Genomic DNA, 14,532 nt, shown 5'->3' with positions numbered 1-14,532 from the left:
AAAATCCAGGCAGCTATGGCTCAATTGGGAGAGCAGGTCATTTAGTGACTGACGGGTTGATGGTTTAAATCCTGACTCCGAAGTTGAACCCTCAATTGCTCCCAGTGGGACTGACAGCATCCAGCATAGGAGCAAATACCCATTCCCGTATGAAATGTGAAGTTGCTTGTAGAATTTTGTAGAAACTTGTGCAATAAGAAACATCATTGTCCCACATCCATAACTGCTTTATTGAATCAAGCACCAGCTCAATTTAACGTTCACTTTAAGTGACAACACATTATCGACTCAAAGCGTATAAAATTGCACCACAAAAAAAAGCACAAATCCAATCTTATAAGAAAAAACGCCCATCTGGCAGGCACAGATGAAAACAATGCATGCTGCCTATTTACTGTCCTGGAGCAGACAGACTCTTGTTCATGAACTGCTTCTTGACGAAACACATCCACCACTTGAAGGGGGGAAAAAAAACAAACAAAAAATACATTTAGACCATGAATGTTGGGCTTCTTGACTAAGATAAATATATACTAGTCCAAACAAACTTTCCTCCCCATTGTAAATATTGTACTGTATTTTGCTCGGATTTTTTTCTTCATCTGACTCACAGTTTGATTTATATTATTATCAAAATAGAACCCCCCACTATGTCCCAAGAATTGGGACAGGCCAGACCAAAAAAAAAAAAAAAATTAGTTTCATGTGCATTATGATTTCATTTTTTAAAAATTAAACCAAAAATTATTGAATATGTACTGATACCTTCGAATAAGTATAATAATATTATAGATAATTAAGTTGCGCTTAATCACAGGACAAATTCAACTTCTAAATCAAGGTAATGCTAAAAGTCAGAACAAATGTTCAAAAAAATCTGTCATGTAAAATTTACACTTCCTTGCCTGTGTTCAAAGTGGACTCACCTTACTGGGTTTGTCTGTCTGGGGGTCAAACACACGGTCACATAGCCTCAAGCCTGTTTCCTGCCTGATCTGCTGGAGGTACAACCTCATTGTGTCTGGAGAACAGACAGTTTAGCTTATTTTGGATCAACTTTTAAGCACAAACAACAGCACCAAAGCACAGTGGAGACTATTCAAACTAATGTCGGCCTTCTATTGTTGGGTTTCTTGAACGCACTTTTAACCATCTCACCTTCCTCCTGCCTGTTACCGGGCTTGGTGTACATGGCGTTGAGGGGAAAGCCAGGCTCGCCGGGAATGGGAAAATTGGTGATGCCCAGTGTGTACATTTCCTTCTCCCCTTGGCCCCTGGAGCTGCACTGCAATGAGCAACACGTAAACATTTTATGCGATTTGATTCTTGAGAATATTTCATTAGAACACTGTATAAAATGGTTTGAGAACTTAAGTTTCATGAAGTGTTCTTACTGTTACACAAACAGCAATAAAAAAAAAAAAAATAGGGGGAAAAAAAAGTTGCACAGAAAGGCCGAGTTTGCGTGAACATATTTTTATTTGTGTTCCACTGTATAAAAAATATATACTCAAGAAAGTATAAATCGCCCACACAGGGCAAAAAAAAAAATAAAAAAAAAAACAAAATATAACCCTCCTCCACCCCCCACTACATCCGGAGAACTGGACAGGCCAGAACGAAAAAAAGAACTCCAGTTAAATGTGCATCATGATTTCTTTTTTTTTTTTTTATTAAACCAAAAATTCTTGGAATATGTAGCGATACCTGCGTATAGGTTTTTAGGGTTGGACGGGGAAAAAAAGGCATAAGAAAAAAATCGTGACTAGGAGAATCCGCGGATGCTGGACCACCAGTAGCCAGGTTTCTACTGTATAGAGATGTAGTTTACTGTGAAGTAAAACTACAAATTGTATATAAACTGGAGTGGAGCTAAATGAGGTGACCAAAATATTAGAAGCAGTCCTCTATATGCAGTATAGTTTTACTGACTGGAAAACTAAAACAATGATATACTTTAAATACGTATCATCAAAAATGAGCATTAATCTTTTTGTAAAAGGCGGAATTATTACCACCACTCTTGAATTAGCTTTCATGTCATGCTTGTGGCTGAGAAGTGCAGGTCATCATTTACCTTTTGCAGCTTCTTTAGACACTCAGAAATATAGAGTGTGATGTAGATCAGCGTCCTGTCTGCTTCATTCTGAGAGAAAAAAAAAATTAATCGCTGAAGGGATTTTATTTAACATACATTGGTGCAATTCCATAAACTTCTCCTTTCTGGGCACGAAAGGAAGCAAGCTGAGGCATGTAAAGGAATGGAGTGCACAGCTAATTCAAGACAGCATGCTAAAAATGTGGCAAAAGTGCATACTGCTCTCTCACCTTGATCTCGTAGTTCTTAAAGAAAACATTAGCCTTGAAATAGTAGATAGCCTCATCAATAATGTCGGAATCGATGCCTGAAATGAACAAAAGCATCTTGTTAAACATGGTTTAACAAAATCGGCAATCACTGAATATTTACAGTTGACAGGCTGACATCAGAAGACTTAAAGGGCACATTTTGCCACACTAACGTTTTATAATATTTGGTAAGTAATATTGTCTATGGCGATTCAGTAAATGTGAAATATGAATTAAAATCATCCACACATTACTTAGGTCCAGATTTTTATCTGCCAAAAAGTCTAAAATTGGGGTAATTTGATTTTAGTTTAATGTTCAGAATCTTCACACATGCATACATACATGAAGTACATGGGTTATATAGATATTATTTAGAAAGTATATCGGATAAGGAAGTTTCCCCACACACAAATTATTTGGAGAAGCAGACAACACGTTTCAAGGTAGGATAAAAGGGCGCGTATACTAACCGTCTCCTCTCGCCGGCCCCTTAAACTGTGTTTTAAGGGGCAATAAAGCCATGTTCCCCACCGTCCTGGTGTTCTCTTCCTGCATGGTTGAGTGATACGCCTGACAAGCAAAAAGGTTCAACACAGCAGTTGACATAAACTGTATCCCAAAGTCACAGCGGCCGCTGCTAGCATCCCCGGCGGATGGTGCACTCGTTGCTATGCGAAGCACTAAACTTAACGCACAACATCGGTAGATGGTCACTGAAAAAATTCCATAACATTTCCTTTTTAGACGTGAATGCTAATCCTGTTAGCCAAAAATGCTAACATCAAAGCTAGCTCGGTCGCCAAAGCGTCACTTCTTTCCGAACATTTTAGGTTTACTGACGACTAAAGATTGGACTCCTTTAAGTACAACGTGAGGCACTTACCGGCATGTTGAGTTAAAAATGTTAAATTCAACTGCTCAGCGACAAATTTTAGCACCGTAAGATGCTGCTTCCGCCTGTTCCACCCTTTCTGTTAAAACAGGAAGAGGCCGGTCGGCCACGCGGCATTCTGCAAGATGGTCGCCAGGAGGTGCCAAAGAAACGCTTAGTGATTTGACGACGCAAAGGAAAAGTTTTGGTGTTTTTATTAGTAAAATATAATATTTACACAATTTTTTAACAAAACGTCACACGTGATAAAACCAAACAGGACGAATAACACAACCAACGAAGTCCCTTAGTCACTGAGACCCGTTGTTGATTACTTCCTGGTTCTCAATTTGCCTTTTAAGGAGCTCGAGTGGAAGTCATGACGTCCTAAAATGACATTTCTCAGCTACATGGTCTTGAAAAAAATCGTCATAATTAGTATCACCAGCGTCTTCGTCAGTTTCCTGTAAAAGAGGAGAGAATGGGAAAAGTGAATGGATAAATTATACATATATGGGTAGCATACAACGATCCTGACGTGTCATTTCAAGGAATGGGGAACGGCGTAAGAATTTGGAGTCATGCACCACTCCTGTACTTATTCTTTATTCATTAATTTGACAGTTTTCATACAAATATTTGTTTTAATTATGACATTTCGTAAGTTCAAAAGCCTGCACAATGAGCAAGCTTCTTGAGTTGGGTAAGACTACAAAATGTGTCACAAGAAAGTAGCGCTTCCCAAACTTTCTTTGTAGCCCCCCTTTTCGCGGATGAAATTTTCACTCCCCCCCACCATTAGTATACAATATTCCTGAAAAAAAAAAAATCAACAACAACATGAAAAACTACTGGTTGTAACTGAATGATGAAGTGTTCGTGACAGTTCACGGTAACCCCGCACCACCCGTCATAACGCGATGCTCCACCAGGGGTATTAGGATAAGATAGTGACAAAGATAACTGAACTGCCTGATCCGACTAGCCCACTGATTTGGGTTACGTCACCACTGTACAAACAGAATTCTGTTGTAAACCAAAGCATTAAAGGAATGATGCTCGCTACCTTTGGCTCTTTGACTTCCAGATCCTCTCCGTACTGTATCGAGAAGTCAATATGTTGAAGAACTATGTTGATGCCCTCCTCATCGGTGCGGTCAAATGGCATAAATCTCACCAAACTGTAGTCGTCAATCTGTCAACACAAATGAAAAACTTACAAAAACAAGTACCGGTACTGTTGGGATAAGCTCAGCTGACGTACCTTTCCGACCTGTAAAGTACAGACAATCAGATAGCCACATTGTCTTAACCCCTGGCTTGACACGCCCCTCTCGCCATATTGTCCCAACAAGCAATGCTGATTGCCAGTAGCGGGCGCTTGGAAAAGTTAATGTAACAAAGAAAATGGTCCTCAGAGGCGGTTGGGGAACATGCAATTCTGATGAACGATATCCTGCTAGGTTACAAGGGGCCCGCGGTCAATTCATTTTCCAAAGCCCAAAACACAATTGATGAAGTGCCTACAATGGATTAAGGCTTGCGGAAGAGCGCACGTACAATTAAATGTGGACAATATCAAACACGAGGCTGTATGTTCGAAAGTAAGTGAGGGAGAAGTATCTTCTCTGAGTTTAATTGAACTATTATCAGTGCTCTATACATTGCAGGAGAACCACTTTCACTTTGTTAGTGTATCACTGACCTGCTGAATGAAATGTGTAACGTTTTATGTCAAAGAGTAGGGTTAGTGATGTCATGCAAGAGAAATGTCTATTTGCCTATTTGTATCACATCAGACTTTTAAGACAGAGCACTGGGTTCGATTACAAGCCAAGTGAAATGAATACACCCACTCACTTATAAAGGCTTCAATGATATTTCTCGTGATCATTCCAAGTAAAAAGTTGTCACCCTCCTTTACATGCGCAGTACGATTCCACTATTTTATCCTATTGGATTTCAATATGAAGTTTGTGAGGCGTCAAACCTTTTTTTGCATTGATCGCCAACGTTTCGCTGTAACTCTGACATTGCGTCCTGCTGTGTCCAAAATCTTAATTCCGTGTACATATCCTTGTGTGACATAGTTGAGACATCTCTGTAGTACTCTCTTAGACAAGTCTGACGCGTTTGGCAAAAAACATACCCCAATATTATCTGGAATACGCGACAGAGAATCGACTTCAAACATGTTCTGTTCAATCACCATTTTGGAAGCTTGTGGGACATGGCTAAGGTGGCAGAGCTTAAGATCGCCACTGGAAAGTTCCATTGGTTGGATTCCATTTCAAATGACGGATACTTTTGTTCAACGCAATTTCTATAGCAGATGCTTGGTGCCACCAACACACACAAAAAAACAATTATGGCAATTAATAATTCGAGGAAAACAATGCAGTATGAGATGAACTGCTCTTACCAGTTCACAAATAGCTTTTGTCAGCTTCTTGAATTTTTCACTTCTGATGGCGTCAGAGCTGTCCTGCATCATGGAGTACATATCAGGATCAAGATACCTTATGAAAACAGAATACTTTATTTTAGAGACAAGCACTTTCAACATTTCTCTTTCATTGTTGTCGAGTGTGCTCCATAAAACACAGATAAATAAAATAAACACCTGGTACCTTATATGAGAAAATAGTGTAAGGAACGCAAAAACTGCACTTTACTGTTCAAGTTCTTTCTTGGCTTTGGGATTAAGCAGATCCATTTTCGTCATGATGTTTACTTGTGAAATCTCCAATGACACCATGGCACTCAGGGCTGCCATGACTCCCGATATAAACTGCAGTCAGAGAAAAGGGGAAGTCATTTAACTTATAAATCACGTCAAATAAAAGCATACAAAAACGCTGTGTAAAATATGAAGACTAAAATCCAACCTTAAAAGACTCGACCATGAACTGGGAATCGACCAGAAAGACTCCACACACCCGAAACTCCCACTGCTGGAGCTGTTCCACCAGCTGCCTCATGACGGGGAGGTGAGTATACAGCTCAATCTGACCTGGAAAAGGCAAAACAGAGACACTATGGAGTATCCATCCATTTTCTTTACCACTCATCCTCACGAGGGTTGCGGGGAGTGCTGGAGCCTATCCCAGCTGTCAACGGGGAGGAGGCGAGGTACACCCTGAGCAGGTCGCCAGCCAATCGCAGGGCACATAAGAGACAAACATCCACACTCACAATGTGCCACCTCGGGGCAATTTCGAGTGTCCAATTAATGTTGCATGTTTTTGGGACGTGGGAAGAAACCGGAGCGCCCGGAGAACAGGCAAACTCCACACAGGTGGGGCCGGGATTAAACCCAGGTCCTCAAAACTGTGAGGCCAACGCTTTACCAGCTGATCCACCATGCCGTCCCAGCAAAAGTCAATCAACTTTTGTTTAAGACCCACAAAAAAAAAAAAAAAAAAAATGTTGCACGTCTTCTTTAGTCAAAATGGCCTGGGATGACATTCACCTGGGCAGTCAAACAAAATGTAGTCATCCTCGACATGACCCAGGGCTTCTTCCAGCCAGTCAAAGTTGTTGGCAAAGTACTCCATGCAGAAGACCAGACCGCCGTTGGGCCCGAACCTCAGAGATTGATCCTCCATCACGTCGTCCACCTGGATGAGTTCACGGATGTCTGATAACATAGATGACATTGGGTAAAAATATTTTGTGTACAATGGGGAATGTGCAATGTTTTCAGCGGTGAACGCTGACACAGGAAATAAAGGCACCATCATTCAAGGACACTGAAAATATACTCATTATCTCCTTAAAAACGTATGTATTCAGGTTTATCACGGGTGTATTTACAGTAAATGTCAATTATTCAACCATACATTACAATTTGGGTATTGTAATATGGGGTTTGGGCTGAAAATGTTTTAGAAGCCACTTGTCTAAAAACCAAATGAAGCTCTGAGTAATGTTTCCTTTCTTTAGCAGTAAGGTGTGCGAATTTTTCCATATAGGGACAATTATTTTCAATCAAGGTTTTTATCAACTACAGTACATTTAATGCCGGTAGACTATGTAAGCTAGTAAAATTACTCACCGGCCATAACAGGGTAGTCAAAGTGCTCAGCTGCAGGATCCAGATTGACCACTTGGACAGAACGCTTCAATGAATCAAAATGTTGGATCATCGTAGCACAGTAGGTGCTCTGCAAAGTAAAAAAAAAAAAACACACACACAAGTAAATCATTTATGTGGATCTACAACTTCAAAGAATGCTGTTAGCTTAAGCGCTAACAAGCTAAGCTACGATACTATATCGACTGTGTGCCTTAAACCAAGAATCGTCAGAGGACTTACCTTACCGCTACCTGCAGGGCCCATAACTATCTGAGCGTAACGCGGCATTTTCTCCACAAATCAAGAAATGTGTTTGTCGTAATAAAACTAGCTCCCCGTTGGAGAAGACAACATTTTCTGTAACAACAACAGGCCGTGTCGTGCGGGTAAGTCTTCACTAGCGTGAGCGGAATTCATTTTGTTGTTGAGGCAAGCTACCGCCATCTAGAGTTCAAAGGGGGGAACTAACAATACCCCTGCTACGATCAGAGATGTTCTCAGAGGAAGATTATATACTTGGGAATTGCGTAAAACATCGATTGCAGGGTGGCCAGGAACAGATATGTGGGGTAAAAAATTACATATTTATTTTTCATTCCAATGTACTACACTTCATCTTATTAAAAGCTAATATAAAATACCGCTACACACAAACGTCCTTAAAACCCAGACCTCAAAAGGAAAATTGCCATAGAAGACGTACAAATGGTGTTACACTTTGTCAAAAACACAGAGAAATCACCTTTAAAAATGTAAAAAAATACATTTATATCAACTAACTTTAAAACGTCGCAATGGGATTAACACATATACTTTCCGTTCAGGTATGTCCGTGGAAATCTTTTCTCAGAACATCTCCGGCAAGACTCGTCAAAACGGTAGTAGCCAGTAGAAGCTAGCAAGTCGCAGCTTCTTTGAGCTAACACAACACCGATTTGAGGAAATGTAAACAATTTTGTCTCATAAGACTTATGATAAGGTTAACCACGGTAGCAGAAACGCTAAAGACATGGCAGACCGCATTTACTGTTGGCCATTGTTTGACGAGCTCACAAAGTAACATATTTAAAGAGAGACTGCTGATATAGTTTGTAGCAGTGAAACTAAAAGGTGAGTTGATTAGTAGAATATCAAACTGGTGCATTAAATATGTCGACTAAACTACAGACGTCTTAAGTGCCAACAGAATTTAGCTTGTACTGAAAATGAAACTTTGTGGCATGTGATACGACACAGCTCATGTTGGAATGCAGTTGTCCACTATTTTTCTTCACTCTAGTAATGGAGGTAATTACTGGATTATGAGTGTGGGTGATGGAGGACAACCAATGTGGGGACGTGAACTATCTCATCCAAGATGAAGACACGTTTATAGAAGGTGTTAGCAACCAGGTTCTGTTTGTTGTGGTGCTCACCATCACATTCCTTGCAGGCATCCTCACTTTACTCTGTAGGTAAGGAAATAATCATTGAAAAAGAAAATAAATAAAATGCCTGTTCCGTTATCTGACATCACACCGCTCAGTTGTTTATTTTGACAATATCCTATCTAAAAATTGATCTTTTAGAGAGGAGCAGCAGCAGAATATTCATCCTGAGAATCAAGAGCATGTTCGAGCTATCCGACAGCAGCTACAAACAGAGCAGGTATGGAGGCAAATAACCTAAGGAGTAAAATGTACTATATGCATCCATATATCAAAGAGAACAACATTAAATTGTGTAAATAAAAAGAAAAATCGGTCATAATAGTTGTTGGATAATGTAACATTGCAATGTGGAGCATTACATGTTTTCATTTTAATGTATCCCAGGAGGAAAATCCCCAGCCAGAACCCAGGCCGCAGTATTACAGAGACATGTCTTGCCCTGTGTGTTTACAACAAGCTGTTCTACCTGTTGAGACCAACTGTGGTCATCTTTTCTGTGGTGAGGATATTGGATGCACTAATCTATAAAACTAATACGCTGAAAGAAAAAAAATACAAAGCAAATTTTGTCACTTCAGCAATTATGAAGGTTACATGCTTTGTTTCTCTTTTGTTGCTTGAAATTGGATTAAATGTTTTAATTCAGATACGTTTATTAATACATACTAGAACTGGAATAGTTGAGTGCACAGCTCTATTTAGGCTGAATAATCCAAATAATGATAATTAAATATTCCTCTTTCATTCATGGTCCACTGTCATGAAATGCATGATTTTAAGTATGTTATTAATGAAAAAATGGCAGCCGGTATGGACCCATCCGTTTTTTTCACCACAAAACATGATTTTGATGTATATGGATTTTTGTAACTCCCACCACAAAAATCCTCTCGAGGGATTCGTTTTCAAGAAGAAGCAGGAAGTACCGCACTCAGGCGGGCTCGTATGTTTCGATTAGTTTTACCTGCGGGAAGGTAGCTCTTTGTTCCTTCGTGTTAGCCAAAATGCCGACTGGTTGTATTGCTGGATATTGTTCGAACACTCGGAAGTATGGATTCATTCTTCATACTTTTCAAAAAGACCCGATTCGTCGTGAAAAATGAATTGCACGGGTGCAAAGGACGAGAGCTCTGTGGGTTCCAAATGACAGGTAGGTGTGTATACAGCTACTAAAAAAAATAATAGTTGGGGGGGGGGTGTAATCCTCTCAGAATGTAACAAAAGATCCGCGCACATAAGTCAGGGGTGCTAAATGTGTCGATGTACCCGTCGGCGCCAAGCACGGCTTCGTACGAGGGGCATGGCTTCGGCCGGTCTGGCTCATACATACTGTCTGGGAGTCTGTTGTTAGTTAGAAGTGATTCGCATATCATCTAAATATGGCTCAAAACGAAACGAAACAATGGGATAATATTGCCCTGGTCACTTCACTCGATTGTGTCCGCGGCGGACGCTTAAGCCGGTCTGGCTCATACATACTGTCTGGGAGTCTGTTGTTGGTTAGAAGTGATCCTCATATCATATAAATATGGCTCGAAACGATGGGGTATTATTGACCTGGTCACTTCACGTGATTGTGAAATGTTCTCTTCTTTGAAAAGAACTTCTGCGTCCCATAGTAGGTGGCACAGCGTGTTTTCAATGGCGAATGTCTCGGTGTGACGTAATGAACAGACGTTGCAGGCAATATGGCTACCACTTGGATGTCAAATCAGACTTCCGCAAATTTGCGCATGGGTGACGCGCTCTCGGCTCATATTTATTTTTTCGTATGGACATTGAACTGAATAATGTTATATGCATTTTTCATTACAATATCTATTTTAGAATGTTTATAGGCATGACACTTGACCTTTAACATTCAGACAATCTCAAAGGAATAGTTAAAAATGTAAATAAATTTCCTTTATCCAATTGTCAGAATGTATTGGGCTCCTATTTGGTCCATACGCCGTTCACCCACGAAGTTTAGTATAAATTAGGTTAGTTATTTATACCCGGGTAGAAAACCTAAAACAAGATAAGCTTTTAAACTGTTATTTAATGCAACATTCCTCTGACCCAATGCAGGTTCCTGTATTATAGCCTACTGGAGGTACGGCAGCTGGTTGGGTGCCATTAACTGTCCCATATGTAGACAAATGGTGAGACTTGACTTTTTTTAATGAACTTGGTTGTTCTTCGAATAAGATACATTCATCTACCCCCCCGGTTCCAGGTGACGTTGCTGTTCCCGCTGTTCAGTGAGCAGGCTGCTCCTCAGAGGGTCCTGGACGGCGAGGCGGAACCTCTGCTCATCTTAAGAGACATCAACGATTACAACCGTCGCTTTTCAGGCCAGCCGAGATCTGTGAGTTTCAGGTTCTTCGTAAAAAATGCACAGTGAGGCTACAGCAGCTGCACCCACACTGTATGCTAATGTAGTGGTTAGAAGTTACCGTAATTCCCGGCCTACAGAACACACCTGGTTATAAGTCTCACCCAGTACATTTGTAAAGGAAATACCATTTGGTACATGCATACGGCGCAGCTGTGTAAAAGCCGCAAGTGCCCACATTGAAACTCACATTGAAACACGAGATATATACAAAAAAAAGACGGTACACAGAGAGTTTAACACGGAGAGTTTAACGCTAATGATAGCGCCGCGCTAACAGGGCCAATTAAAAAACCATACCGGTAAAAATAACTGAGACACGGCAGGAACATGCTCCCGCAGCGCTAACAGGGCCGGACCGGTAAAAGTCACTTCCTCGGCACATATCTTCCACCATTCTCACTCTTACCTTTTCCGCCCGAGTGCCCCCTTGCGGCCGTTAGAAAAAAAATGCACAAATTAGCCGCATCGCAGCATAAACTGCAGGGGTGAAAACGTCGCGGCTTATAGGCCGTAAATAATGTTAAATAGATATTTTTCATTCAATTGTCAGAATGTATTGGGGTCCTATTCGGTCCCTACTCCGTTCACCTATGAAGTTTAGTGGAACCCTAACCGTCATGCTAATTCTAACGCTAGCGCCGCGCTAACAGGGCTGGTTAAAAGAAAAACGTACCAGTAAAAATCACAGAGACACGGTAGTTCCTCGGCACATATATTCCACCTGTCTCACTCTTACCTTTTCCCCTCGAGTGCCCCCTTGCGACTGTTAGAAAAGAAATGCACAAATTAGCCGCATCGCACCATAAACCGCAGGGTTGAAAGCGTGTGAAAAAAGTTGTGGCTTATAGGCCGGAAATTACGGTAAAAGTAAGTTTCTTTCGGCTTGTCCCTTTCGGGGTCGCCACAGCGTGTCATCTCAGATGAACGCACATATGTTTGGCACAATTTTTACGCCGGATGCCCTTCCTGACGCAACCCTTCTCAGGGAGTGGAGGCGCCAGTGGGATACGAACCCACAACCCCTGGTTTATCAAATCAGTGTAATAGAAAATAATTTTGAGACAATGCCATGACTTGTATGTTGTGTAAAAAAAACATCATAGACGTGCTCTTCTTTTCCCTTCATTTCTCTTAGCTAATGGACAGGCTACGTGATGTACCCACACTCCTTCGCCACGCTTTCAGGGAGATGTTCTCCATGGGGGGGCTCTTCTGGATGTTCCGGATCCGAATCCTTCTATGCCTCGTCGGAGCCCTCACCTACCTGGCCTCGCCGCTGGACATCCTCCCCGAGGCGCTTTTCGGCCTGCTGGGTTTCATGGACGACTTCTTTGTCATCCTCCTCCTCTTTGTCTATATCTCGATCATGTACAGGGAGGTGGTCACGCAGAGACTGAACGGCTAGGGCGCAGCTCGCCAGTAAAAGACGCTCCGGGAGGGAGTAAATGATCCAAGGAAAGATGATCAACAGTGCTTGTTTGGTAACTGGTGCGGTCAAATCTTCAGTGACGGGGGATTAGTAAAGGTTGACTGTATAGAACGCAGAACATTTACGGTATTTCGTCAAATAGTAGCATGGGGTGTCTTGTGATTTTTAACCTCAGTACGAGGCACAACTGAATTACACTGAATTCAGTTTTGTGGTCATTATGGCTGCTCATTAACTTGCATGGGTTTTCTTTGGCTTCTATCAAAAATGTGCATTGCAGGTTCATTGAAAACTCTGAATTGTCAATTGATGTAAACAGTTGTCCGTTTCTGCATACTCTGATTTGGTGACGGTATAGAGAACGGGTGCCTAGTTTTTTTTTTTGGGGGGGGGGGATGCATTTGCCCAGAGGGGACAAAAGAAGGTGTTTTTATGACATTTGAGGTCATTTGTTGTAATGGGCCGATGCACCAAGCGATTTATTGAAAGACGGTGTCTCAGCTGTTTATCGAATCACAATGTTAAGTAGAGGGGAGACCACAATTTGAGGAAATGAGGTATGAGCTTATTGTTTTGGACATTTATGTTGTGTGATGGGACCTTGTTTACATTGGATTCAATGCCAACAAAAATGGATCGAACTGGAGTTGTAAGTTGATTTAATTTGTCCAATTTAAACGCACGAGGTATCATTGTGCGACTCTTAAAATCTGTTCAGCAAGCTACATTTGTTGATTATGTTGAATATTCATTGGTAAAATAAATTATTATTTTCAGTCATTGGTTGGTTGTACTTGTAGATTTATTTTCCATTATATTTCATCTGTGGTTCTTCCTGTATAATGTATATTAGAGGATCTGTTCCCTAACCTGGAATTGAGAAATAAATGTGACGCTTGAGCAACGTGCAATTAATACATGTGACTTTTTTTTTCTTTTTTATTTGGACTCAACATGTCACCAGTTGGTCGTGGGTGTGGCACCCATAAAGTGTAGACATCTTTTAGTGGCATCCTAAAGTTAGTGGGAGGCTTTGCGGGGTCCTGACCTCTGGGCCACAAATGGCTGCTGTAATTGTATCTGTTCCATTTGTTTTCAAGATTATAGTGTGGTGACATGCAGTATAAAATCACTCAGATTCTTCTGACTTCTCTGATTTAAAGTGCCACTGTCATGAAATGCATGATTTTTAGTATGTTATTAATGAAAAAACGGCAGCCCGTATGGACCCATCCGTTTCTTCAGCATAAAACATGATTTTGATGTATATGGCTTTTTGTAACTCCCGCCATGAAAATCCTCTCGAGGGATTTGTGTTTGACAAGAAGCAGGAAGTGACGTACAGGGCAGTTGCGCTCTCAAGCGGTCTCGTCTGTTTATACTAGTTTTACCTGCTGGAAGGTAGCTCGTTGTTCCTTCTTGTTAGCCAAAATGCTGGCTCGTTGTATTGCTGGATATTGCTCAAACACTCGGGAGGATGGATTCATTCTTCATACTTTTGAAAAAAGACCCGGTTCGTTGTGAAAAATGGATTGCACGGGTGCAAAGCACAAGAGCTTTGTGGGTTCCAAATGATAGGTAGGTGTGTATACAGCTACTTAAAAAAATAATAGTTGGTGAGGGGACGTAATCTGTAAGTCAGCGGTGCTAAATGTGTCGATGTGCCACCGCGGCCGAAGCCGTGTGCGGAGGTGGATCGGACGGGGAGGCGGTTTGGCCGCATGCGGTTTGGCTGTGATCCGCATATCATCTAAATATGGCTCGAAACGATAGGGTAATATTGCCCCAGTCACTTCACTCGGTTGAGAGATGTTCTCTTCTTCGAAAAGAGCTTCCACGTCAGAAGGGGTGTGTTCGTCTCTCATAGTAGGGGCCACGGCGTGTTTTAAATGGCGAATGTCCGGGGTGACATCACGGACAGAAGATGCAGCCAATATGGCGACCACTTGGATGTCGAATGAGACTTCCGCAACTTTGTGCATGGATGACGTG

At 41.3% G+C, this 14,532-nt stretch overlaps 3 protein-coding genes across 4 annotated transcripts; 1 reads left to right on the top strand and 2 right to left on the bottom strand.

Annotated features, from left to right (window-relative positions):
* Positions 1-206: 206 nt before the first annotated feature.
* arpc3 (actin related protein 2/3 complex, subunit 3) lies at positions 207-3,387 on the bottom strand. The gene is made up of 7 exons (XM_061801145.1): positions 3,236-3,387; positions 2,823-2,922; positions 2,329-2,405; positions 2,078-2,146; positions 1,159-1,285; positions 927-1,021; positions 207-454 (listed from the first exon to the last, which is right to left on the bottom strand). Exons 1-7 carry the CDS (start codon positions 3,239-3,241, stop codon positions 392-394), a joined length of 537 nt encoding a protein of 178 aa, XP_061657129.1. The 5' UTR covers positions 3,242-3,387; the 3' UTR covers positions 207-391.
* Positions 3,388-3,422: 35 nt separating this feature from the next.
* Positions 3,423-7,744, bottom strand: gpn3 (GPN-loop GTPase 3). The gene is made up of 8 exons (XM_061801142.1): positions 7,542-7,744; positions 7,281-7,389; positions 6,696-6,863; positions 6,112-6,236; positions 5,899-6,014; positions 5,646-5,742; positions 4,290-4,418; positions 3,423-3,687 (listed from the first exon to the last, which is right to left on the bottom strand). Exons 1-8 carry the CDS (start codon positions 7,587-7,589, stop codon positions 3,601-3,603), a joined length of 879 nt encoding a protein of 292 aa, XP_061657126.1. The 5' UTR covers positions 7,590-7,744; the 3' UTR covers positions 3,423-3,600.
* A 21-nt stretch (positions 7,745-7,765) lies between these two features.
* Positions 7,766-13,320, top strand: rnf170 (ring finger protein 170). Of its 2 annotated transcripts, none has more exons than XM_061801144.1 (7): positions 7,766-7,870; positions 8,581-8,755; positions 8,870-8,948; positions 9,116-9,230; positions 10,802-10,875; positions 10,950-11,081; positions 12,247-13,320. In XM_061801144.1, the coding sequence occupies exons 2-7, from the start codon at positions 8,616-8,618 to the stop codon at positions 12,514-12,516; spliced, it is 810 nt and encodes a 269-aa protein (XP_061657128.1). In that variant the 5' UTR covers positions 7,766-7,870; positions 8,581-8,615; the 3' UTR covers positions 12,517-13,320. The 2 variants fall into 2 exon arrangements, with proteins under 2 accessions (XP_061657128.1, XP_061657127.1); XM_061801143.1 differs by lacking the exon at positions 7,766-7,870 and adding an exon at positions 7,969-8,411.
* Positions 13,321-14,532: the final 1,212 nt, after the last annotated feature.

Source organism: Syngnathoides biaculeatus, chromosome 17, assembly GCF_019802595.1.
Source record: "Syngnathoides biaculeatus isolate LvHL_M chromosome 17, ASM1980259v1, whole genome shotgun sequence".
Classification (NCBI taxonomy): domain Eukaryota; kingdom Metazoa; phylum Chordata; class Actinopteri; order Syngnathiformes; family Syngnathidae; genus Syngnathoides; species Syngnathoides biaculeatus.
This window is presented reverse-complemented; position numbering and strand designations above follow the sequence as displayed.

Excerpts from the sequence above, each read along its gene's own strand:
- arpc3 (XM_061801145.1), bottom strand. Across the intron at positions 2,406-2,822 it reads GGGGCCGGCGAGAGGAGACG|GCATCGATTCCGACATTATT; the intron begins GTTAGTATACGC and ends TGTTCATTTCAG. Across the intron at positions 455-926 it reads AGACAGACAAACCCAGTAAG|TGGTGGATGTGTTTCGTCAA; the intron begins GTGAGTCCACTT and ends CCCCCCTTCAAG.
- gpn3 (XM_061801142.1), bottom strand. The coding sequence starts at position 7,589 with ATGCCGCGTTACGCTCAGATAGTTATGGGCCCTGCAGGTAGCGGTAAG. Across the intron at positions 6,864-7,280 it reads TGACTACCCTGTTATGGCCG|ACATCCGTGAACTCATCCAG; the intron begins GTGAGTAATTTT and ends CTATGTTATCAG. Across the intron at positions 3,688-4,289 it reads TGGAAGTCAAAGAGCCAAAG|GAAACTGACGAAGACGCTGG; the intron begins GTAGCGAGCATC and ends CCTCTTTTACAG.
- rnf170 (XM_061801144.1), top strand. The coding sequence starts at position 8,616 with ATGGAGGACAACCAATGTGGGGACGTGAACTATCTCATCCAAGATGAA. Across the intron at positions 9,231-10,801 it reads CTGTGGTCATCTTTTCTGTG|GTTCCTGTATTATAGCCTAC; the intron begins GTGAGGATATTG and ends GACCCAATGCAG. Across the intron at positions 11,082-12,246 it reads TTTCAGGCCAGCCGAGATCT|CTAATGGACAGGCTACGTGA; the intron begins GTGAGTTTCAGG and ends CATTTCTCTTAG.